General features: G+C 42.9%; 1 protein-coding gene across 1 annotated transcript in view; it reads right to left on the reverse strand.

Moving 5' to 3' along the window:
• Positions 1–1,566: 1,566 nt before the first annotated feature.
• slc9a8 (solute carrier family 9 member 8) overlaps positions 1,567–26,227 on the reverse strand; it is a 34,450-nt gene continuing 9,789 nt past the window's right edge. The window contains exons 5-16 of the mRNA XM_056273939.1: positions 21,131–21,214; positions 19,725–19,826; positions 19,423–19,457; positions 18,422–18,565; positions 8,754–8,895; positions 8,545–8,650; positions 8,317–8,433; positions 8,123–8,205; positions 7,882–7,993; positions 7,312–7,532; positions 4,560–4,706; positions 1,567–3,724 (exon numbers count right to left, since the gene is read on the reverse strand). Of these exons, the coding sequence (XP_056129914.1) occupies positions 3,611–3,724; positions 4,560–4,706; positions 7,312–7,532; positions 7,882–7,993; positions 8,123–8,205; positions 8,317–8,433; positions 8,545–8,650; positions 8,754–8,895; positions 18,422–18,565; positions 19,423–19,457; positions 19,725–19,826; positions 21,131–21,214 (1,407 nt within the window). The 3' untranslated portion in view covers positions 1,567–3,610. The remainder of the gene's footprint in view (positions 3,725–4,559; positions 4,707–7,311; positions 7,533–7,881; positions 7,994–8,122; positions 8,206–8,316; positions 8,434–8,544; positions 8,651–8,753; positions 8,896–18,421; positions 18,566–19,422; positions 19,458–19,724; positions 19,827–21,130; positions 21,215–26,227) is intronic.

A 26,227-nucleotide genomic window follows, 5' to 3' on the forward strand; every position in this document is an offset into this window, starting at 1 on the left:
ATGTGAATGTTGTCTCTGGGTCTGCTCGCTGAGTGCCATGACAGCTCCATCCTTTTATTTCCCAGCCCTCTTCCATCCTCGACTGGCGATGCTGCATAGGACAGTTCTCATCTGTATCGATGTTCTTCATCTGAACCGAGGGTCTGAGGGTGTCATCCATTATCATGAACTGTATCTACTGGTTTTTCCTTGGGTAAATGTGAGATCTTCTGAGACTGCAACAGTGATTTGGTGCTAGAAGAATGTTGGCACGCACACAGTGCTCAATGTGGGCCAAATGCGCCATCAAACACCTTAATAATGGTGTACTGGGATTTGCACGAAAAGGCACGCAGCAAACGCTCAGTGCAGTCCTTGGCTGCCTGAAATGAAACACACAAAGCTCACTGTTAAACACATCAGTCTGAAGAACAAATGGGGGGGAGACGTTAGGCGCCTGAGCAAATATGTAACTGCTCCCATTTCCAGCATCGCTCTCAATTTTTCAGGAACAATTTTTCATTTGTGTTCGGGCGATCAATGCGGTTGGCTTCGCACCGAAACCCCAAGGAAAGTTTACATGCAGTAATACAGGAGGTTAGCGCAACTTGGAAAGGGCCAAATTACATCAGCAAATGTATTTTGCAATGCAGCGCTGCTCTGATGACACACGGCCATCACAAATAACACAACCCTTGTTGCAGTTATGATAGAAGCTTTACAAAGAGGCCACCTCACGCTAAACTTTTATAAGCTTTAGCTGGAATATCCTTGATGCCGTTTCCATGAGATTGCACTAAATGCACCCGGCCTTGTGAGAGCCACGTCATTTATATTTTAAAAGGTTTGTTGGGAAGAGGCGGCGTCTGAAAAGGTGTTTTTGGAGCAGCCAGGATGTTGATCATTGAGTACTTATAATCGACACGCATGAATGACTAGTCAGCAGAGGAACGCCATTAACTAGTTGTTGGTCTTGTCCTGGAGCCATGTTTACACATCGATGTCATCCATTTCAGCTTTAGCCCCCCCCCAAAAAATATCCTGTTGACAGATATCCCCATAAATCCAGAGCCATAATCCAGCACTGCCATTTGAATAGCGTCTAGTCCCGATTAAGTCTGTGGTTTTCAATCCTGATAGTGTGTTCTTATATAAGAGATCAAATGTGTGATTGGATTTGCAGGGCAAACAGCATTTTGATTATTGATCTAAATTTGAATTCATAAAACAAGGCTATGTATTAGATCTTAAAGGCACATCAGCTAATTTTATGGATAATTCTCTTATCATGAAGTCACGCATAATCCGATATCATCCACTGCATTAAAACCTTACATCACCCTCCTTGTTTCCACGGCAGAGAAATTAGTCACATGGCTGCATTGTAGAAAAACCACGGGCCTGGCAAACTAATTATAATTGTCAAGAATTTCTTCTTGTGCAACCAACAGGGTGTGTACCTGAACGAGAACAATGTGTCCAGACATTTTAAGCACAAGAATGTTTTAGAAAAAAGCAAACAAAACCTTAAGTCAGTCTTTTGGTGGCGCTATACACTGAAAAAGCATGTGAAACAACAATGCGGGGTGTTCAGCCAGCCTCCAGTTAATTTATTATAGATAACATTATCTTTCTACAATCCTGCGACGCTCACAGAGCTCATATAAAAGCCTCATATCGCAGCAACAACACGCACACAAAGACGAGATTAATAAATAGAAAAGCAGATGAACACAAAGACCTCCACAAGACTTCATTCCCACCCAGCCCAACATTCATTAGTGCATTCTTCAGTACTGAAATTCACATTTAAAATTACAAGAGCAATGCCTTATTTCAAGTTCTGCAGAGTGGAAGGGAAAAAAATAAAAGAGAATTGAAAAACAGTATTTTGGGGGGAAAAAAAACAAAACAAAATGTGGCACCATTACTGGGAACAAAGGGAACTTCTAGATGTTGAGTTGCTGTAAAGCCCCCTGAGGCAAATTTGTAATGTGTGATATTGGGCTATACAAATAAAACTGACTTGACTTCTAAAGTTCTGAAACATATTTATTATGCCGTAAACTATCATGATTAATTTCAACTCCGGGAATGGATTTTAAATGAGCAGCCGTGGTAAGCTCGTCGGTTTCTCTTGCTTTTTGTACATTTGATTCTTCTTCTGCAGAAAACATCTGCGTACGATTAAAAGGGATGTTGCCAAGTTGCCAGAGCTCTGTAATAGTAGCTCATGTTGTTATTCTGTCATGTCTTTAATTTGCATGTATTTATCAAATGTCAGTGTTTTTTACCTACCTATTTACATTCACAGATGTTGTAAATGTGAGTTATTAAACCCAGAGAGCTCATAAGAGTAATTCAAAGCCACAACTTTTAAGACTCTTTTCACACTATTAAAATATACCATAAGGGGGCGTTTTTGGTTATTTCTGATAAAATACTTAAACCTGATGAATACAGGACATCGTGAACAAGTTTATCCCTTGTTTTAGTGTTAAGAACATGAGGCCTGATTCATCAATCGTTCATCGGTACTGATTTGTTCTTACACACCCATGGGATCTGTTAGCCCTGATATTTGTCTCAGAGGCCAGAGTAGAACCTGGGGCACCCTGATTTTAGATACCAGTTGGCTAACACTGATGCCTCTGCAAGCCTGGGTGATCGCTCATTGCAAGGGGTAGACAATAGATGTAAGACGGAAGGAATTACAAATAACCATCATGCTTTGCTACTGACTGTCAGACAATCTCGAGAGCTACAAAACGTCCAGTGGTGTGTAAGAACCAATTTGTACATACAAACGATTGATGAATGAGGCCCACTGATACATATAGTAAGATTAAGGAATATTAAAGCTGGAAAAAAAGTACATTTTTTCCAAGCGTATTTTTGGTTCCTTTCTGACATCAGATATTAGCTTAAGAAATATTGAGAAAGGCATTGCAAACACAGCAATGAATAATTTGCAAAAGCACGATACAAAAGTGAAAAGAAAAGGTGTTCTGGTATTGCTTTATGTTGGAAACATCCCTTCTGCCTTCTCTACACATCTTAACCTTTACAAAAATTGCTCAGAAACATTTCTCATGACTGTCTCTTTTACAATTATCTACTGTATATTCTGTAATTTACTGTGTGAAATTCTATGCCTTTTTATTTTCAATAAATCATTGTCTCACCAACTCATGCAACCATTTCATTATCACACTCTAACTGTGAATGTTGCTATAGCGAGTAACTAAACGTGGCATATTTGCTTCTTCTGATGCTTGCTGCTTTGCCCAATTTTCCAGTCTCATTTCAATTTCTGTGGCCAACACATTTGATAAATTCCACTACCCTGCATGCTCGTGTAAGCTAGCAGAAAGGAATGGTGTGTAGGTTCTGGTTTGACTCAAGTAAATCGTATGCTCTTGTACAAGGGTGTACTGTTGTGGTGGCTTGAACTTAGGTGGTGTGATCAACATTGGCCACTGACTGAGGTCCACTGCATGTGTCCTGGAGTCAAGTAAACAGGTACTTTGTGGCAGTCAAATAGGACATGACTTCTCACCAGACATCCAGCCTCTGCTGTGAACATAGAACATACCCCTACTCGAAGTTACTAAGTGTGTGTTTGTTTCTGTTACAGCAGCTCTGCCTCATCGTCATCATCTTCAGATCCTGAAGGTCCCTGTCGAACTTCCTCATACCACTTATTAGTCAGAGTCTTCATCTGGATACGGCCGTGTAACAGGTCCTATGGTCCACAAACACATAATATATACATAAAGACACATGCACTAAAATGAACCTGCACATCAACTCAAATGCAGGGATGAAAATCAAGACGTCAGCAAACCCAAAAGATAAACAATCACAGTGTGCATTAGGGATGTGCATACTGTAAGGTCCATTTCTCAATGTGGACTCTTCGGGAGTCGTTATGAACAAATACACCATTTGCAGGGGTACACAAATGAGATACAGCTTATCAAAATTATTAGCATAAAGCCCATCTGCAAACAGGGATTTGCATAGTTCCTGCTAAAGAGCTGTTGCAAGCTGACAGCTGTTGGATAACTAGCAAAGACTGGTTCTGCATTTAAGAAGTCCCTTGCCAACAATTAATGTTGCAGGTTTTACCTTGATTTTCTGTGATAATATAAAAAATGTTGAACATTAATTCTAATATATGATTATATATATAAAAAAAGACTGAATATTTAATCTTTCCTAATGCATAAGCATGTTTACACAAACACACACACATGGGCACACATTGATAGACTGGCACAAAAGAGCTGATTAAAGAGAGGGACTGGGTGCAAGCAGTTGAGTGGAAAACCAAGCAGGGAAACCCTCTAGCAAAACAACATGATTGGATAACTATGAAATATCTATGTGGGCAAGTGAAAAAAACCCCATCATGCAGCCTCCAGAGTAATACACAACCAGGCCATATGACAGCAAAGGTACTGAAGGGACACGAGTGATGCTAGCGCATGCACACACACACACACACACACACACACACACACACACACACACACACACACACACACACCCACACACACACACACACATATGCTAACCTCCTGGGTGAGTCTGCGTGTGAAGAAGGGGTTGAGGTACTTGGCATCAAGCCACATGAAGCCCTTCAGATCCTGTCTCTGGTAGATCTGAGCCTCGTACTCCTCCTCTGTCAGCTCGGATAGGTGCTCTGACTCAATGGCATTACCCTGGAGAATTAAAGGAGACGGAGAGAGACAGAGCGGGATGCAATCAAGTCAGAGATGTAAAATGAAAGAGAAATAAAAATCGGGTCAAGCGTGTGGCGAGAGAGGTGGCAGGAACATTGCACAGAGTAACAACAGAGGAGGGTGGCGAGGGGTTAATGTAGAGTAGAAGAACATGAGGATCAATGAGTACAGCAGAGAAGCAAGGGGAGAAGGAAGGAAGATTTGTTAGACATTATTATTGGGGTTAATGTTAAGCTTTGAATACACCAAAAATGCACATGAACAATAAATCAGCAAACACTGAATGATACATAACACCCCAAACATATACTGTAGAGCACTCAGTGTCTACTAGGCTTCTAATGTGACGTCATATGGTATCTACATCAAGTGTCTTGATACATGCTCAATAATCCAGGTAAGAAAATCAAATTTGTAATTTGTGATATTGGGCTATACAAATAAGACCTGACTTGAAAGTTGAATTAGTTCATCTGGATACAAGGTGCATTGACAGATACATTTCATAACTCATCTAAGTGACATCTTCAGTCTAAACATTGCATCCAGATGAACTGATTCAACCTTCTTTGATATTCTAGATCAAGATCTGAGTGAAATGTCTGCTTGTGCTTTGTTGTTTCTGGGCCGCTTTAGAAAAGCCCCCCCAAGTTACGAGCTAGAGTATTAAGTACTGTTGGCCATATGGGGTTTCTAAGTCTAATGTGTTGTTAATAATAATAATAATAATAATAATAATAAATCAATCTTATATAGCGCTTTTCTAATACTCAAAGTCGCTTTACAATAAACGGGGTGAAACAAGATGACAGATAAACATAACACAGACATACAGGGGTGGATGGGAAGGGGGGCTACGAGAGGGAGAAGCGGCAGCCACACATGACGCCAGCAGTACTCTCCCGCATGGACAGATACAAAAGGGAAAGAAAAAAAAACATCATAAATCACATAAATCACAGATGAAGTCTGAAGAGGTGAGTCCTGACCAATGACCTGAATGTGGGCAGCCCGCAGCAGTGTCCGACGCACTTGGGGAGGGAGTTGGGGAGGGGGTAGGTCGAGCGCTCAGTCCCCAGCCTGCCCCAGACCAGGGGTGGATGAGTGGACCGGGGGGGGGGGGGGGGGCACGAGAAGGCAATGGAGAAAAGGTGTGTCTTGAGACGGGATTGGAAGAGTGGAAGGGATTCTGAGTCTCTAATGATTTGGGGTTGTTAGGAATCTGTGTATTCAGAGCTGGTAATTGTATGGGGTGGGCCGACCCACGTGCTGCTGGTATATCGTAACTGATGGCATACAGTAAAAAATGTTGTGTTTCAGCGGGTTAGTAAAGTGATGGACTGTGGTTGTGCAGTGCAAAAACTTTCATTACAAGGGATATGTTGTGAATGAAAAAAAGTATTTATCCGCTGTGTTTCTTGTGGTGTTGTATTGCCTTGTGTTGATGCAGCTATAGATAACTTCTGTAAGCCAACATGGACGAGAACTCGGAGTCATCTGCACTGCTATTAAAGCTTTGCTAACTCAGTGACAGGGCATAGCGGGCACGTAGGTTTTTCACAATAAAGCATCCTGCCGGTAAAACGGGAGGATTTAACACAAATCATAAATAACAGTAAATGTTATGTCAACATTCGATGTTAATTAAGTGTTAATGCCTGATAATCCAATGTAATGAGTGTTTGGTGATGTGCAAAAGGTGAGAGAAATGTAAATATAACCATTGATTACTTCTTCTGTTTACTATTATTGGAGTTTAAGAGACATGTGGCCATATTCGTATCACTCCTGATTGTTTATATTAGGTTTGATAATATTATTCATATTACTACATATGGGTGCAATTAATGTATGCGTATGTTATCCCTACCTGAGTTGTATTTTGTTATTTTTCTATTATAGAAACCACAACCAGACATAAATACCCAGTTATCGTTGCGTGATCACTGGAATAGCTGTGTGTGTGTTGCTGGAAAGAGAAAAAGTAAAAGCAGCCTGTCAACCATCTCACAGCTCTTTATTTCCTGCTCTGGAAAACTTGGCCTTAAGTGGTGTTCTGGCTGACACACCGGGGTGAAGCTAGTGATAAACACAGAACTAGCGCCCAGACTAAGCACAGTCCTATTATCTCCACTATAGCCGCTGTGTTTGTGCCAGTTTTAGCTTGCATTTTTGGCTCATATCTATTTGTGTCGGTCTGTGATGAGAGATTCACTTCTCACTTGTGCAGTGTGCTTGACACAAACCACAGTCAACACTTTGATTCATCTCCCTCTGAAACAACAACGAGATGCTGATGCTGGATGAGTGGGTGGAACAAGGTTTTAAACCATATGAGAGGACATTTTTTTGGAGTGAAGAAATTTTAGCTTGTCCACACGGCGAGCTATTTTAGAGTTAGAACTTAGGTTTGGGTTAATGTTAGGATTAGGTTAAGGTTAGGGTAAGGGTTAAGGTTAGGGGCTAAGGAACAGATGTAGTCAATGAACATCACAAGTATTCAAAAGCAAGTGCGTGTCTGTGTGAATGTGCATATGCACACTTGCGTCCCTCTTCAGTGCAATCAGAGTGGTTTAACCATTACCATTTTCTCTGTCTTGCTGAGATTGACGTCTTTCTTGCTCTTACGACGTGATTGGCTCTCCTCAATGTCCATGATACGGATCAGAGGCATAGTCCCACCCCCCATGAGGAGGATGGTAAAGAGGACAATGATGATAGTGGTGGTGCCAATCAGCTGGCGTTTCTCGATGGGCTCCAGGCCCAGATGGAGGCTGAGGGCATAGGGAATGGCGCCTCGCAGACCTGTCAGAGACAAGACATTCACAAATGGAATTTGAAAAGAGTGACAGGAGTTTCTGTTTATGAGCGAGGGGTGATGGCTATCCTTCTCTTGTTAGTTACTCTTGCTTTAAGCATAGCATTAATAAAAAGGTAAAAATAATTTCTACTTGCATAGCATCTTTTAAAACAGATTAGAACATACTTGATAAAAAAAAGATATAAAAGAAAATAAGAAAAAACAAGAGGTTACCAAAACATAAAAATACATAGGCAAAGTAGCCTGATGATAAAATTGACACTATACAAGTAAATGGGAAAATCTCAGTAACATTTAGTTGATCATGTGAACAAATTCTGCAGTTCATCTTACCACTGAACCACATAATAAACATCATCTTGGGAGTGATTTTGTGGTCTCTGAAGAAGTTCAGCAGAAAGGATAAAGGAAAGATGTTTATTGCTCGACCCAGAAGAACCAGGACCTGTAGAGAGAGAACCGCAGCTCAGTCACATTGGTTTGGAGGAATCAAAAAGGAAAAGCAATATGTCCAATGGACAGAAAGGTTTAAAGCTGTGGAAACATTTGAAGCCGGAAAGGCAAAAATACCTACTATGCACCAGATGACAAAGGAAATTTCAAATTTATGGGGGAAGCTGAAGATGGAAAGACCGAGAAAGGCAAACACACACGTTTCTGTAGGGGGAAAAAAAGAGGACAAAAAGTGCTGTTGAGAAGAAAAGTGCACGTTGAAGAGAAAGGGTAGGGAACAAAAAGAGAAGTAATGACAGGATGGGGTTTACTGACCACACATAAAAGCCACAGTGCGCAGCGTCTGCTGCATGAGGATCTGTGTGACTGGAGACAGGTTGTGATGGGTGTAGTGAGACATCACAATCCCTGAGAACAGAATGGACATGATACCTGCAGGGGGAAGGAAAGCAGAAGAGGATGAGGGTTAGAAAAACAAAAAGATGATCTGAAGTGAAAGATACACAACATCTGACAAGTTTGGGTGTATGCTTGTGTACTGACCGGAGAGTTTGATGCCCTCTGCAAGTCCATAAGGTAGGTAAGCAAAGATGATCATCATGCCAAACTCCAAGGAAGGAGTCTTCCGCAGGTCAAAGTGTTTTAGAGACTGAACCAGGAGTAAAGGGAAGATAATAGTTCACTCTTATCTTTTGCTCTCGCTCACATACACACACACACAATTACACACATGTGAAACACAAAAAGGATACAACAGCAGAAATGAGTCCAGTGAGGGTTCCCAGAGCAGCTGAGCCAAAGAACATTTTGAGAAAGTAGCCCAGTGCTTGCAGGAAGGTCTCCCAACCCGTTACCATAGAGTTGTCTGAGCGGGAGAAACAACCCTCCGCCGTGCTGCAACACAAATTATTGATGAGAAGAAGCAAAGAGGAAAACAAGTGATAAGGACAATGTGAGTATAAAGTGCAATTAGTGTCACCCTCACATGTTTACGGTTGTAGTACATCTATTTGACTCAAGAGGGCAGTGGCGCGCTAAAGACCCCACACATTATCACACGTTTAGTTGCGTTTTATGAGGGGTGGATATTGTAAAAAAATAATTGAAATCCAATAGTGATCAATTAAATATATTTACTTTTGAAATACAATATACAATTTTACGGGAATTAAATACAATGTAACTTTTAATAATAAAAAAAAGTTACTCATCAAGTGAATAGGGGAAAGTGAAAGCCACTTTATTTGACAATGTACTCTTACAATGAATTTGTTCTCTGCATTTAACCCATCCTATTGCATAGGAGCAGTGGGCAGCTGCAGCGCCCGGGGACCAACTCCAGTTCTTCTTTCCATTGCCTTGCTCAGGAGCACAGGCAGGGGTATTAACCCTAACATGCATGTCTTTTTGATGGTGGGAGGAGACCCACGCAGACACGGGCAGAACATGCGAACTCCACACAGAACGGACCTGGGATGGCCTGGGGTTCAAACCCAGGACCTTCTTGCTGTGAGGCAACAGTGCTAACCACTGGGCCACCGTGCCACTTTTTTGTTGTAATTAATTGTATGTATTAATTAATTAAATGCATTTAATCTTAAAATAAAGCATCATTGTAAGGAAATTAAATGCATGGTAGCTTTTAATATAAAACTGTTACTCATCAAATAAATGTATTTGACTTTAAAAAAAGTACAGTTGCATAGGAATTAAATGCAAATAAAAAAATCAAGAGCTTTTATTGAAGTGCCTTGCAGTTAGTTTCATTCGCTACCATTTTCATTTAAGAAGCATGTAGTTTCAGATTAGCACTGCCTCTTCCTGTCAATCACTCACCACGCCCACCAGGGAGAACTGGTCTCAACTTCATTTGCCTAGTAATGGGCAGAGCAGCTCTCTTCAGTGTACTGAATCTTTAGAATCAGTTCATTAAATTAAAAAGATTCGTTCACCGAATCGTTCAGGGCTTGACCGGAGCTCTGACGCCGTTGTGCAACTCGTTGAACTAAGACGTGGGTGAACTTTCACCACAGCTCTCTAATTAGTGAACTGAGAATGGTCGTTCATGTAGGATAAGCCACTGTGAGCTGTGAGAATTTAGCTGGATAGAGACCGATTGAAAGTTGCTATAACGAAGTTCTATCCTATTATGTACAGCATGTATATTTTTGCGACACCTAATTATTGAATAAAATATCCATCCATCCATCCATCATCCAAACTGCTTATCCTGCTCAGGGTCACGGGGATGCTGGAGCCTATCCCAGCAGTCACTGGGCAGCAGGCGGGGGAGACACCCTGGACAGGCCGCCAGTCCATCACAGGGCCCACACACACACACACACACACACACACACACACACACACACACACACCTAGGGACAATTTAGTACGGCTGACTCACCTGACCTACATGTCTTTGGACTGTGGGATAATAAGATATATGGCCACACATTTTTTTTCCTACCATTAATCACTCACCCATAGCTGGTGTTGTGTTGTACTGTACGTGTGTTGCTGTTGTGGCAAAGTAATTTCCCTCCGGCATCAATGAAGTACCTCGCTACCTTGTCTGGAAGCCTGGTCTTAAGGTTAAAATCCCTAACTAACCGTTAGCCAAGGCTAGCGAGTCTATTCATCCGTGGTCGTTACACTACCCCCCCTCCTTTGGGAAGTGCGTCCCCGCGCTTCAGCGTACTAGCTCCCTCTGGGCGCACGCGCCTCCGATGGCCTCACGGTCTCACCGTCCCACTTCTGACACCAATGTAGCGAATTCAGGGGCAGCCGGGAATCCGTCGCAGCCGGGAATCGAACCCGGATAGCCCGGATCATGGGCGACTGCCCTAACCAGTCAACTAAAGCGTCCAACCCATTAATTTACCTCACTATTTACTGTCTTGTCTACATGTGTTTTAATTTTTTTCTTTTTCCTTTTTTTTTCACCCCCCCCCCCCTTTTCTCCCAAATTGTATCTGGCCAATTACCCCGCTCATTTGAGCCGTCCTGGTCACTGCTCCACCACCTATGCCAATCCGGGGGGCGCCCCGACCAACCAGAGGAGGCGCTAGTGCAGCGACCAGGACAAATACCCACATCCGACCTGTAGACACGGCCAATTGTGTCTATAGGGATGCCGGACCAAGTCGGAGGTAGGATTCGACCCAGTGATACCGTGTTGGTAGGAATGGACCGCTGCACTACCCGGATGCCGTGTTTTAATTTTTAATTCTTATCCGCTTGTATTCTGTAGAGTTCGATGGGTTTGTGAAATATTTTATTTCCCTATTGGTTTAACATAGGTATGTTGTATTTTAAATGTTTTTTTCAATAAAAGAGAAAAAAAAAAAAATGTATCCTTATAGCTGTCCTCTTTCAAAACAGTAACGTTGTGTGTGTGTGTGTGTGTGTGTGTGTGTGTGTGTGTGTGTGTGTGTGTGTGTGTGTGTGTGTGTGTGTGTGTGTGTGTGCACAGCACTGCGTGGAATACTGTTAAATGTTAGCCTAATATCAATCTAGATAATGTCCAATCTGGAACCCAGCCACTGAAGATGCACAAGCCAGTCCATTCTTCGTGCCGGTCCCAAGCCCGGATAAATGAGAAGGGTTGCGTCAAGAAGGGCATCCGGCGTAAAACCTTTACCAAATCAAAAATCAGATTTCCATACCGGATTGGTCGAGGCCCAGGATACCAACGACCGCCACCAGTACTGTTGGCCAGCAGGGCGCCGGTGAAAACTATGCTATTGTTGGGCGAAGGAGAGGGGGAAGGCATGTCCTGAGGCCACGAGAGAGGAGGAAGGGTAGGAGTGTGGAGGTGCAAGTCAGAACTTTGAATGTTGGCACTATGGCTGGTAAAGGGAGAGAGCTGGCTGGTATGGTGTGTGCAAGAGACCAGGTGGAAGGGGAGTTAGGCCAGGGCCATCGAAGGTGGGTTCAAAATCTTCTACCATGGTCCGGATAGGAGGAGAAATCGGGGAGGGATAATTCTGAAGGAAGAGTATGTCAAGATTGTGTTGGAGGTGAACGGAGTGTCGGACAGAGTGATGAGTATGAAGCTGGTGTGATGATGAATGTTTTCAGCGCATATGCCCCGCAAGTTGGTTGTGAGATGGAAGAGAAAGAATAATTCGGAGTGAGATGGATGAAGTGGTAGAGAGTGTACCAAGGGGGAGAGAGTGGTGTTTGCAGTGGACTTCAATGGACATGTTGGTGAGGTGATGAGGAGGTGATGGGCAGGTATGGTGCCAAGGAGAGGAAATGTGGAGGGACAGCTGGAAGGAATGGCGTGATCCTTCTGCGCACTACGTCCCACTGCCAAAACTCCTCATTGTCAGGTGAAAAAAGGCAGCTGGCAACGCCATATGTATCAGAGGAGACATGTGGTAGTCTGCAGCCCTCCCTGGATCGGCAGAGGGGGTAGAGCAGCGACCGGGATGGCTCGAAAGAGTGGGGTAATTGACCAGATACAATTGGGGAGGAAAAAAAAGGGGGGGGGGGTCAAAAAAAAAAGTATAGCGAAGGTCAGAAGGAGTTGCATTGTGTCTTTGTAGATTTAGAGAAAGCATATGACAGGGTGCCGAGAGAGGAGGTGTGGTATTGTATGAGGAAGTTGGGAGTGGCAGAGAAGTATGTAGGAGTGGTGCAGGATATGTATGAGGGAAGAGTGACAATGGTGAGGTGTGCGGTAGGAAGGACGGATGGGTTCAAGGTGGAGGTGGGATTACATCAAGGATCGGCTATGAGCCCTTTCTTGTGTGCAATGGTGATGGACAGGTTGACAGACTAGATTAGGCAGGAGTCTCCGTGGACTATGATGTTCGCGGATGACATTATGATCCATAGCAAGAGTAGGGAGCAGGGTAAGAAGAGCCTGGAGAGGTAGCGGTTTGCACTGGAGAGAAGAGGAATGAAAGTCAGTAGGAGCAAGAAGGAATAAATATGCATGAATGAGAGGGAGGACAGCAGAATGATGAGGATGCAAGGAGTGGAGGTGGTGAAGATGGATGAGTATAAATACTTGGGGTCAAATGTTCAAAGTAACAGGGAGTGCAGAAGAGAGGTGAAGAAGAGAGTGCAGGCAGGGTGGAGCGGGTGGAGAAGAGTATCAGGAGTGATTTGTGACAGAAGGGTACCAGCAAGAGTTTAAGGGAAAGTTTACAAGATGGTTGTGAGACCAGCTATGCTATATGGTTTGGAAGACAGTGGCACTGATGAAAAGACAGGAGGCGGAGCTGGAGGTGGCAGAGTTGAAGATGCTATGATTGTCATTGGGAGTGACGAAGAAGGACAGGATTACGAACGAGTACATTAGAGGGACAGCTCAGGTTGGACGGTTTGGAGACAAAGCAAGAGAGGCAAGATTGAGATGGCTTGGACATGTGTGGAGGAGAGATGCTGGGTATATTGGGGGAAGGATGCTGAATATGGAGCTACCAGGCAAGAAGAAAAGAGGAAGACCAAAGAGAAGGTTTGTGGATGTGGTGAGGGAGGGCACGCGAGTGGCTGGTGTGACAGAGGAAGATGCAGAAGACAGGAAGCGATGGAAATGGATGATCTGCTGTGGCGACCCCTAACAGGAGCAGCTGAAAGTAGTAGTAGTAGTAGTAGATAATGTCATATCTGGATTACAGTCCAAGACCAATGTTGTTGAATCATTGCAGCTAAAGGGTGCAACCCGACTCAGCTGTGTATTTGCTGTCTTGAACACACCCCATTCCTCCTGCAAGCGAATGACTTCAATCACTGTGAGTGTATCCCTACCCCTACACATTCGCTTGCAATGACTGAACTCAACCGAACTGACTGAGAAATGAACAGATCGTTTCAGGAAGTGATTCAGTTCAGTTTGTTCACACTAAAATTTGTTCGCAAATGACACAACACTACCTTCGCCTATGAACATGGAGCGGAAATTTCCGTCTCTCACCATGGCAAATACAGATACGGATTCACAGTTTGTATGAAACAAACTCACTTCATTTTGCTGAAACGGCGTTTTTGCAGAAATCTAGTAGAGAATTGTATTAACGATGATGCTCTGTTTTATCCAAACTGTGTGAATCCGCATCTATATCTGCCATCGTGAGAGGCGGCAATTTCCGCTCCACGTTCACCGGTACTTGCAACACAGAAAAAGGAAATCGAGACCAGAGCTCACTGATGTGGTGAATGAAAGGAAGCGGCAGCTCTCCAATCTTCTTCGTTTAACTGGTTTTTATTGGCAGTTGGCATCTGAAATGTTGCATTATCACCACCCACTGAAACGTAAGAACCCCATAGTACTAATCATTTACATTGTACACCCAAAGTGATCCCATTCAAGTTCAATACATTGTCCATTCTATAACCCAGACTCAGTCTGAGTTGATGCAAATCCTCCCCACAGTGTAACATCTAGATCTTCTCCAGATATGCCCACAACATTCAAGTATCTCCTGGCAGCATCCAACACCATCTTGGTTCTTTCCAACTTCCCCTTTATTTCAGCAACACAATTTACAACCACGGCAATGAATGCCAAACATCTTTTCTTGTCCATGCAGATATTCTGGTCAGCTCTATTCCTTCTCTGCTCCGGTTCTTTTTGCACTTCCGCCATCTTGTCATTTCTCTCCATTCTCTTAACAGTTTCTGCATACAACAATCCCATTTCTGCTCTCTTCTTATTCACTTTCTTTTCCTTAATTCTTTTTGGACACTGTGCTGACCCTGTATCATGATTTCCCTTGCAGTGCAGGCACTTTGCTTGCTCCTTCTCAACTTCACACTCCTCCACCCTACGGTTGTCCTTCCCAAATCTCCCACACCTTCTGACTCCCCTACAAACTGCAGCAACATTTGCAGATTCTTGACAACAAAAACATCTGAGAGGAGCTCTCTCGTATGGCCTCACCCTGCAACACACATACTCGTGGTACACTCTTTCCGGCAATTCCCCTTCAAAAATCACGGACTTATTGTCCTTCTCCCCTTCACAGAATCTAGTCATTCTTCTTACCTCACACACACCTGCAACATCCTGGAATGACCCCGCCTCTACTGACAGTGGCACGCCACTTATCAGCCCCTCCATCTGTGCTTCGGATCCGAGTAGGCAGCAAGTCACGACGAAATAATCTTTAAATAAATCAGTCCTACGGGCTCTATCTCTGATGCTTTGATATACAACCAATGATAACCATCCCACTTCTAGTTATCCTGATCGATCATACGTCTCGCAAGTTTTCTCCCTGGGATCTTTCCGACCTCGTGTGGGTCCTTGAAAATATCATCTTCTTTGACAGCTGGGTTTTTTTGTTTTGTTTATAGGGAGTTGTTCCTTATCTGATGTGAGATGTTGTGTTGCTGTAAAGCCCCCTGAGGCAAATTTGTAATGTGTGATATTGGGCTATACAAATAAAATTGACTTGACTATCTTCCCCACAAGATACGCCTCCTCTGTTCTCAGAGACCGACAAGAATCGCTTGAGTAATCTGAAGCCTTCTTCTTCATTTTCTATTTTCTAACCCTCTCGTGTCCTCATCTCCACTTTCAATTTCGCTCTCCAACTCCGATGCCATTTCCGCCATCCTCTCTGACATCCAAAAGGTACCAGCTCTTTAATCTAAAAACCAAATGCTTCTTAAATGAAAATGGTGGCAAATGGAACTGCAAGGTGGTAAAATAAAAGCTCCTGATGATTTATGTTTTAGTTGCATCTAATTCCTATACAATTGTACTTATTTCAAAATTAAATACATTGAATTGATGAGTAACAATTTAATATTTAAAGTTACACTGTATTGAATTCCCGTGAAATTGTATTTTATTTAAAAAGTAAAACGATTAGTTTTCAGTTAATTTTTATAACAGCCACCCCTCATAGTGTTTAAGGTTTCTTTAAGAGCAAAGGCTTGTGCAGCATTTCCCCGTGTGTGGTGCCACCATAAACATCATGTTGGCTAAGCAGGGAAGCACTGGATCTTATTACTCTTTCAATAAGTTAACAGGAAGAGTAGTGGAGTGGAACTTCCCATGACACACCAATAACAGGAAAACGACTGTTTTTGAATATTCTTTGGCAGAGGTATTCTTCCCCATCCACTTTCTAAACCACATTTGTCTAACAATGCGTTTGAAAAAAGCCTGCCAGACAATTTTGCCTAGCAGTTAACTAGGTTGTTACCCATTAGTAGCCACCTTGCAAAATTACACATTCGCCACCAGGTGGTTACATGAGATCGGGCCAGATATCTTGACTGGCTTTCCAAGTGAGGTGCTAAAAGCAAGCAAACTGCCAGGGCTCTTCCACCTATCTATAATTCATAGGTTAATTTACTCTACAGGGGAACGCAGACACTTGAGATCACTTTGCACATTAAGCAGAGTGTGAGAATGAAAGCTAGAGGAAGAAACAAAGTGAGTACAGAGGCAAGAGATAGGATGACAGTGGCACACACACACACACACACACACACACACACACACACACACACACACACACACACACACACACACACACACACACACACACACACAAGGGAATCCTGCCAACGTTCTGTTTCCGTCAAACTTGTCTGTCAGGATTCAAGTGTCCTAACTTGATTCCTATTGTCCTACAGTCTGTTCGTAGTCTTGGGAAAACCGTTTATCTTCAATATTTATCAAATGTTGTGAGCCAGCTAGCCCTGCGCACCATGTTTAGAGTCATATTCATGAACTATATACCAGTTTAAATAAGGCATAAACATCAACACTGGGCCCCAACAGGTAAACAGGTAGTGTCTATGACAGGACTTCTCAAAGTCCAGACCCCGCCCAGCGTCCGGACCGAATGGCAAATCAATCTGGACCCAGCCCATACCTCGAGTTATGAATACAATACGTTATGGAAGTGTAAGGTTTTCTATTTTGCATGTATCTGCTGCCAAGTTCACGCATTAACATTACATCAGATAATTTGCTTTGGGGATGGTGCGAAGCTTTTATTGCAGTAACGTAGTGCGTGTGTGTGTGTGTGTGGGGGGGGGGGTAGCAACCATAAATGGCAGTAACAAGTAGCCTACCAGTATGCAAGTTTTCGTTAGGGTTAAGTGCCAATCAGAGGCAGAGTAGGACGGGTCTTTGCAGAGCATTCCGTCGCCATCCTAGGAATCACACCTTTTGTGCCTAGGTTCAAGCAACTGATTGCACACAAGCAATGCCATTTCTCTCACGAGGCTCAAATATATTTTGACTAGCCTGGCTGTCTTGAACTTAAACGAATGTTGCTTGAAAGTTATAAGTGAGTTGATTAAATGTTGTTTTGTTATCTCCAGTCGTGTCGAACCTCTAACCTTGAATAAAAATCAGATGCGGACCTTTGAGTAATAAGTTTGAGAACCCCTGGTCTATGACAAGTTTTTTTTTTCCCACAACTCAGAAATCCTAATAAACATTTCCCATTATCCACATCACTAAAATTTGCTGTATGGCTTCTGATTAAACACAGTTTCGCCTGCAGATGACGCAACAAACACCCGCCTATCTCTGCATTAGTCACTGCTGCCTTAACGTTTTGTTGGCTTAGAGGAGTGGCAGAAAGTGTGGCTGCCACTTGAGGGGAGTAAAAAAAAAGTCTACTGGTTTTGTTCTTGTCCTCTGTTCCTCTCACTGTTGCATCAACATAAAGCAAAGTGTTCAACAGTTGGGAAATGTCTAACTACCGCCCACAACATCACGAGGGATTGTTTGTCATTTATAAACGTGACCAGCCTGCGTGTGCTCATAAGGATGTGTTAAGAACCTGTGTCAAAGAGTATTTGAGGATATTTCTTCACATCCTTTGTTCACACCTTTTGTTACCGGATGGGTGGTGTTCGCTTTAGACCAAGATTAATTTTATTGATTCCTATTAACAGAAAAAGTAAAAAAAAAAACAACAAGAAATATACTATAGGGCATACAAATAAATGCATATCTTCTTCATCTAATAAAGAATTCTGATAGAAATAACTCTCAAACATTGCATTAGGCTGGCTGTCACTTTCCAGTAAGGACACTAAATTGACTTAGTCTAAACTTCCTTTGATTGTTTAAACTTTCTAGCACTCATCGTGCTGTGCTATGGGACAGGATGGACTTAGGAAAGTGTTTGTGCATGCAGGACCGAGTGACACTCCAGAGGCATCTCAGTCTTCTTCCGCCATAAAACCTCAGAAGGAAATCATGGCTGCTGCGCATAGGCTAGGCGTGTGTGTGTGTTTGATATTAATCAGGACATTGCTAGCGTGTTCTTGATGCCCCTAGGAGTATCCTCAGCAGGCTCTATGTGCGTGTTTTTCCTTAGGGCTTGCTAAAGGATGACAGCCTCTACCAACAGCATGCAGGGCTAAATGTAAATGTGCCCTTTTATCCAAGGAAGACTGAAGAGAATATGAGGGAGAAGATGAAAAAGCCTACTTGGTGAGTACGATGGAGACGGCGTCGTTGAGGATGCTTTCTCCGAACACCAGCATATTGAGAACAGGGTCCACATTGAGGGCGTTGAAGATGGCAATGGTTGCGACTGGGTCCACAGCCGAAATCAGAGAACCGAAGGCGAAGCTACGTCATAACAGAAAGGACAAACGGAACTTAGCAGCTCACAAATATTAAGCAAAACAGGCTAGGACATATATCTCTTAACCACTGTAGAGACAAAAGTCGACAAGGTACAAGACAAACAAGGAAAAGATTCACTGTCATATGTGTATGTGAAAACCAGATGAAAGGTAGACAGAGAAGGAGGAAGTAAAGACTAAACACACTGACCACAAAAATACCGCTTGTTACCTCAGTTTTCAGAAACCTTGTTTGACACAATTGGACTCATACTGACAAACATGAGCACAAAGAAGCCCCCCCCCCCCCCACACACACACACATATTAAAATACAAACAGAACACAGAGGCTCTCCTCCAGTTAGAAAAACAAATGGGTGTGGAGTTGGAAAGTGGCAGAAGTTTCAGTTATCTCCTGCTGGTAGGAAAATTCTACGAGAACACACTGGGGGGGATTTTAAGCGCTTTTAAACGTTCGGTGTGCTCACATTGTAAAGCCAACCGAAAACAAAAGCATTACAGAGCCCCAATAGAGGGCTCTCTTCCCACTCTTGTGGACTACCATAAACTGCTTTCTCCAAAGAAATCCTGCACAAAAAGTGTACTTTTTTTCTGTGAAAACTGGGAACCCTGTGCCAGAATATGGAACAAAAGTGGGAGATTAAAACCACATAGTTTTGCAGAAATTCCCTGTAGCTCTGATGTGCGAAACATGTATGAATGAAACCACCCCGCGGTACAATTTCAGTTGCACTCACTTTCCTGTAAGAAGAGGCAACTAGAAGCTACTATGCGTAGCAGGATACAACATCCTCAGCAGTTTAAAACTAATGTTGCTTGAAGTGGAAGAGAACACTCACCTGTCCGTCATTGTCATCTTATAGATTACATCAGCCTAGGAGAGAAAGCACGCGTGAAAAAACACCAAGTCCCCAAACAATTAAAACAAGAACTTCTCGCAGTGCTATTTATATCCATAAACTGCCCTAAACCTGTTTCTCTGTTGTTTTGGAACAATTATCTGAACATTGAAATGCTCTGCCTTTACAGTTGGAAAGCCTTACTGCAGTACAGGGAAGGACACAGATTGTTATTAGCAAGGTGTAATCAGAAAAACATGGTATTTCCTCTGAATGCAGTGACACAAAAGCAGATTCCTCACCTGTCCAAGGAAATAGATCCCTCCTCCGACAATGAAGGCAGAGATGGCTGTGCCGATAACAGCAAATAGGGTGATGGAACCAATGTTCTGGAAGAAGTTACCCTGTGCACAGATACGCAAACATATACATTATATATATATATATATTCCTCTCACTCTTTTTCGAGTGGTGTGTGTCTTCCTCAAGCTCGGGTCCTCTACCAGAGGCCTGGGAGTTTGAGGGTTCTGCGCAGTATCTCAGCTGTTCCTAGGACTGCACTCTTCTGGACAGAGACCTCAGATGTTGCATCTCACTCGGGATGCATTGTGGTGGTCGACAAGGAACAGAAGACAAAAGTAGTGATCGACATAGCAATCTCAAGCGGCGGCAACATCAGGAAGAAAGAGCATGAGAAGCTAGAGAAATACCAAGGGTTGAGGGAAGAACTAGATCAGATGTGGAAGTTGAAATCCACAGTAGTCCTGGGGGTAATAGGAGCACTAGGGGCTGTGACCCCCAAACTGGGAGAGTGACCCCAGCAGATTCCAGGAACAACATCTGAGGTCTCTGTCCAGAAGAGTGCAGTCCTAGGAACAGCTGAGATACTGCGCAGAACCTTCAAACTCCCAGGCCTCTAGTAGAGGATCCGAGCTTGAGGAAGACACACACCACCCAAAAAAGGGTGAGAGGGCCAATTTTTAAAAAAAAAAAAAAAATATATATATATATATATATATATATATATATAACTTCTTTAATTTTGGTAAAGAACTTTTCGTGACTCCTGAATACTAATAGATGTGTTATTTGTCTGTGTATGATATAATTTATGGGTTTTTTTGTTTTGTCTTTTTTTTCATTTTTAACCTACAGTGCTAAATTTCTTGCCAGCAACAGAAATTTACCAAGGGGTACTAATGAAGAAACCTTGAAACCCGAACCTTAACCCGAACCAAATGTTTGTGCCTTAACACAAATAAACATTTGATTCACTCATCACTTTAAAAGAGAATGTAAAAAGGCCATTTTTAATTATGCGATACATAAACTGGTTGTGAGAATTAAGCTATATTGTAGGCAAGACTCAGTGTTTTTGGTTTTTACCGATTTTCACCGAAAAAACCCAGATTTTTAAACTGATTTTCACCCAGATTTTGTTTCCATGGATCCAAAGGTTGTTCCTGTTCGTGTGAGGTTATGTAACCGTGTCCTCTTGTGTCGAAATTTGGCTTGCTGGATGGCTTTGAAAAATAAAAACCGAAAATGCTGAGCCTTGATTGTAGGCTACAACATCTGGAATTACATCATATGGATTTGAAAGCACTGAATAAGGAAAAGTAAATAGCAAGGTCACATTTACATACACACAAATACATACCACATATGTACATGCACACTGCACTTACACACCTACAAATACACACACCTTATGCAAAGAGTATCCAGACTCAAAGATGATTGGTGGCAGGAGCAAGAGGAAGAACATGTTGGGTCGAAACATCTCCTCTTCCTTTAGGGAAAAGTAAAAAAAAAAATTTTTTTAAAATTCAAACCTGATCCATATTCAAGAGACTACATTTACACATGGGTAAACCTTGAAATTAGCACAAAAACTTGGTGAACAAAAGGTTGCTAGTTTTAATCCTTGAGCCAGCTGAGACATTGGGGGGAGGGTAGTGGATGAGCAATGTGAACACCTCTGTCACCAACTGGCGTCAAAATGACCGCAGTTAGTCAATCATTAGTCGGTTAGTTAATAATCAATTCATCATTTTAGTCATTTATCAAATAAAAATGCCAAACATTTGCTGGTTATAATTTCACAAATGCTAAGATTTTACTGCCTTTCTCCAACTGACAGTATTAATTTAGGGCTTTTGGCTGCCAGTCAGACTAAGAAAATGTTAAGATATCCTTTTGAGCATCTGGAAACGTGATGGGCACCCCCCCCCAACCCTTTTTCTCCCCAATTGTATCCGGCCAATAATCCCACTCTTCCGAGCCGTCCTGGTCGCTGCGCCACCCCCTCTGCTGATCCAGGGAAGGCTGCAGACTACCACATGCCTCCTCCGATACACGAGGAGTCACCAGCCGCTTCTTTTCACCTGACAGTGAGGAGTTTCACCAGGGGGAAGTAGCGCGTGGGAGGATCACACTGTTCCCCCCCCAGTTCCCCCTCTCCACCGAACAGGCGCCCCGACCAGCCAGAGGAGGTGCTAGTGCAGCGACCGGGACACATACCCACATCAGGCTTCCCACCCACAGACATGGCCAATTGTGTCTGTAGGGACGCCTGACCAAGCCGGAGGTAACACGGGGGTTTGAACCGGCGATCCCAGTGTTGGTAGGCAACGGAATAGACCGCTACGCTACCCGGACGCCCATTGGCATATTTTTTGATTCTATTTAATTAATCAGCTGTTTTTGAGTAACTGAAAAAAGTTAATGAAAATAAATACTAGTTGAAACCCTACAGCGAGTGATTGGTCAATGAGAGACGGCTGCCGTTATCCTGGTCGGCTTCACACGCGCTTGTAACTGCACCAGTGTGAAACAAGGAGTTCTGTATAATGAGCATAACTGTCAGCGAACCCAAGTAAAGGTAAACACCATATGCATTACGGTTAGCGCTCAGCTTGTTTTAACCTAAAAAATGGATGAGGCATATCTAACACCCTTTCCCACAGGAAAGAAGCGCCCATTGTTTCGTCTTCCTGACGGCTGGACTGGCAGACACGCAGCACTGCAGCTATCCTATTGTTTATCCTAGTGTACATGAGCCAATTACAGTTTCCATAGGATGGCTGCAATGTAAAATGTGGTTTCCGTAAGTTTTCCCATTATTGTTCTCCGTCTGGATGACACAGTACCGTCAGCCAGCTCTGTGTTCATGTGGTTACTTCACGCTTACTACTGGGAGAAAATAAACAGGAAAGGAGGATGACAAAGGAGGAATGACTGCGGTCATCGCATCTATTTTGAAAACAGCCCGTCTAGTAAAACTTATTACCACAGTGACTTGAAGGATGACACATACACACACGTCACATCAGAGGGTATAAAAAAAGTTGGGTTTGGCAGGGATCATGCATGCTTCCAACCAACTCGCGCACGAATTCTAGTTCATGCCCTGCACATGCTCTGGGAGGACAGATGCCTACGTTGCTCCGTATGCCTCTGTATCGCCACACACACACACACACACACACACACACACACACACACACACACACACACACACACACACACACACACACACAGTATCTCAGTGACCTTAACGCTGACCATTTCTGTGACATAATGAAATCATTGTTGACTCTCAGCTAAATAGGCTGGGCTGCCAGATCAGGCATAGGAATCATGTGCCTTTGCGTTATGCTCAGGGTGCTAGTGTGTCTGCATGCGATACACTATGGGTTACTGTGCTATTTGGTCTATTATTAAGTGGCTAAGTGAGTGGCTGAGTGAGCGAGCGAGTGAGTGAGTGAGTGAGTGAGTGAGTGAGTGAGAGAGTGAGAATGCATACTTACACTACCGTTCAAAAGTTTGGGATCACCCAAACAATTTCGTGTTTTCCATGAAAAGTCACACTTATTCACCACCATATGTTGTGAAATGAATAGAAAATAGAGTCAAGACATTGACAAGGTTAGAAATAATGATTTGTATTTGAAATAAGATTTTTTTACATCAAACTTTGCTTTCGTCAAAGAATCCTCCATTTGCAGCAATTACAGCATTGCAGACCTTCGGCATTCTAGCTGTTAATTTGTTGAGGTAATCTGGAGAAATTGCACCCCACGCTTCCAGAAGCAGCTCCCACAAGTTGGATTGGTTGGATGGGCACTTTTTTGAGCAGATTGAGTTTCTGGAGCATCACATTTGTGGGGTCAATTAAACGCTCAAAATGGCCAGAAAAAGAGAACTTTCATCTGAAACTCGACAGTCTATTCTTGTTCTTAGAAATGAAGGCTATTCCATGCGAGAAATTGCTAAGAAATTGAAGATTTCCTACACCGGTGTGTACTACTCCCTTCAGAGGACAGCACAAACAGGCTCTAACAGGTACTATTTAATGAAGATGCCAGTTGGGGACCTGTGAGGCGTCTGTTTCTCAAACTAGAGACTCTAATGTACTTATCTTCTTGCTCAGTTGTGCAACGCGGCCTCCCACTTCTTTTTCTACTCTGGTTAGAGCCTGTTTGTGCTGTCCTCTGAAGGGAGTAGTACACACCGGTGTAGGAAATCTTCAATTTCTTAGCAATTTCTCGCATGGAATAGCCTTCATTTCTAAGAACAAGAATAGACTGTCGAGTTTCAGATGAAAGTTCTCTTTTTCTGGCCATTTTGAGCGTTTAATTGACCCCACAAATGTGATGCTCCAGAAACTCAATCTGCTCAAAGAAGTGCCCATCCAACCAATCCAACTTGTGGGAGCTGCTTCTGGAAGCGTGGGGTGCAATTTCTCCAGATTACCTCAACAAATTAACAGCTAGAATGCCAAAGGTCTGCAATGCTGTAATTGCTGCAAATGGAGGATTCTTTGACGAAAGCAAAGTTTGATGTAAAAAAAATCTTATTTCAAATACAAATCATTATTTCTAACCTTGTCAATGTCTTGACTCTATTTTCTATTCATTTCACAACATATGGTGGTGAATAAGTGTGACTTTTCATGGAAAACACGAAATTGTTTGGGTGATCCCAAACTTTTGAACGGTAGTGTATATGAATAGATGAGCGCGTGTTTGCACACGTGACTCATGGTTTGTGTGCTTCGGAGGGCCTCCATATCCGGGCTATGGTTGTCACTGATGTCAAATCAGTTCCCTTGCAGAGAGATGGAATAAGGCAGGGCCACATTGTGCGTTACATTATTTACTCTAATATCTCTAATTGTGTTGTGAAAGCTGTCACTGGGGTCTGGCTGCGAGACAGAGTCTACCTCCGCTCCTTGGCGCACCTCAGCTGGGTGGAAGTGAAGACAAATCACTCTAACACTTAACCCTTGATTGCAAATTGGGTCCCCCCCCCCCCCCCCCCAAGGTATTTTGGGTCAGGATGAATGAAGAGCTCTATGAGGTTTTGGACTTGAACTTTCAGATGCTCAGTTCATTGTGAATTACAGCAACTGAAAGCAAATCAAGAATAGAAGTAGATAAAGCACTGGTACTATAGAAAACAGTGGCGTATGGTAGTTACGACAGGGGCCCGTGCACGCCATTATGATGGGCCTTATTATATATTTTTTTTTCTTTATTATTTTTTTTTTTACTAACAATTTGTTGGATTTTACAGTTGAACGAGTTACTTGGGCTCTTGTATTGGGAAAGTAGAGATGTCAAAGAGAAAGCCATCAGAACCACAGATAGCGCTCTGAGACGTGGTAACGTAAACAGACGGTCAATCAAATCAACTAATCAAGTCAACTGGTCAACCAGCTATAGCAGCAATGTTTACATAACTATAGCAGTTATTGAGGAGGTATGTAGGTTAAAAACAAAAACCCACATCAGCAGATGAGTTGCCAAATAGCTAGCCAATAAACTACTGTAAATATATATAGCGATGAGAGCTATTGTTAAGTTTATTTTTGAAATCCATACACCGTTTCTGCAGTGGCTTTAACCAGCTGCCTGTTGCTGTTGGCTTCACAGAATGGAGATGCTTTCCTTCATCAGCTGATCTCCGTGACTGAAATGTCGGACACAATCATGGTTGCCGGGGATGTAAACTTTCAAAGAAGTAAAATAAAAACATGCACTGATGTGTCATTACTGCAATGCAAATCCTCTATTGCACACGTGTGCTGTCCTGCCTTGGTGTAAATCCTTTGTACAGTATTTTAGTACAGTAACGAAGTCATTTGCTCAAGGTTGGCTTCCTAATCATGCAATAATTGGCGGTGAGAAAATGGACCGTCAATCAGACTGTGCATGTGTGTGTGCATGCGTGCGTGCGTGCGTGCGTGTGTGTGTCTTAATGCCGCCTTTATGTTTGAAAGGCATGGCTGCTCGCTTGGCTTGCAAATGAGCTCAGCTTGTCAGTCTTGAGGTTCAGATTGTGCATCTTATCATCTGGTCACATGATCAAACAGAGACTTGACATGGACAACAACATACACATTACCCAGCAATCATCATTATACGTATCTGTGTACGACAAAAATACCACAGAAATTATTCACGTAACTGAAGTTTTTTATAATTCATAGTTATTATAGTTATAGATTATAGATTGCTACAGACTATTTAAATAAAAAAAGAAGAAAACCATGACACAGAAGGGCTTGCCTTTTCGAGGGCATATAAAGCAAATGGCGCAATTCTTTAATTTAATGTGAGTTCTTTGAACACAGGCTTATTTCCAAGGTGGCGATCTGAATCACTTGCTCTCTACATGCACCCCCACCCCCACCCCAAAGGCCCCAGTGTAACCGCACTGCCTGTCCGCACTGTCTATATTTACGCCATTGATAGAAAAGCAAACAGCAGATAACTTCCAGTATGGTGCAGAAGCAAGC

Source organism: Lampris incognitus, chromosome 2 (genome assembly GCF_029633865.1).
Source record: "Lampris incognitus isolate fLamInc1 chromosome 2, fLamInc1.hap2, whole genome shotgun sequence".
NCBI lineage: Eukaryota > Metazoa > Chordata > Actinopteri > Lampriformes > Lampridae > Lampris > Lampris incognitus.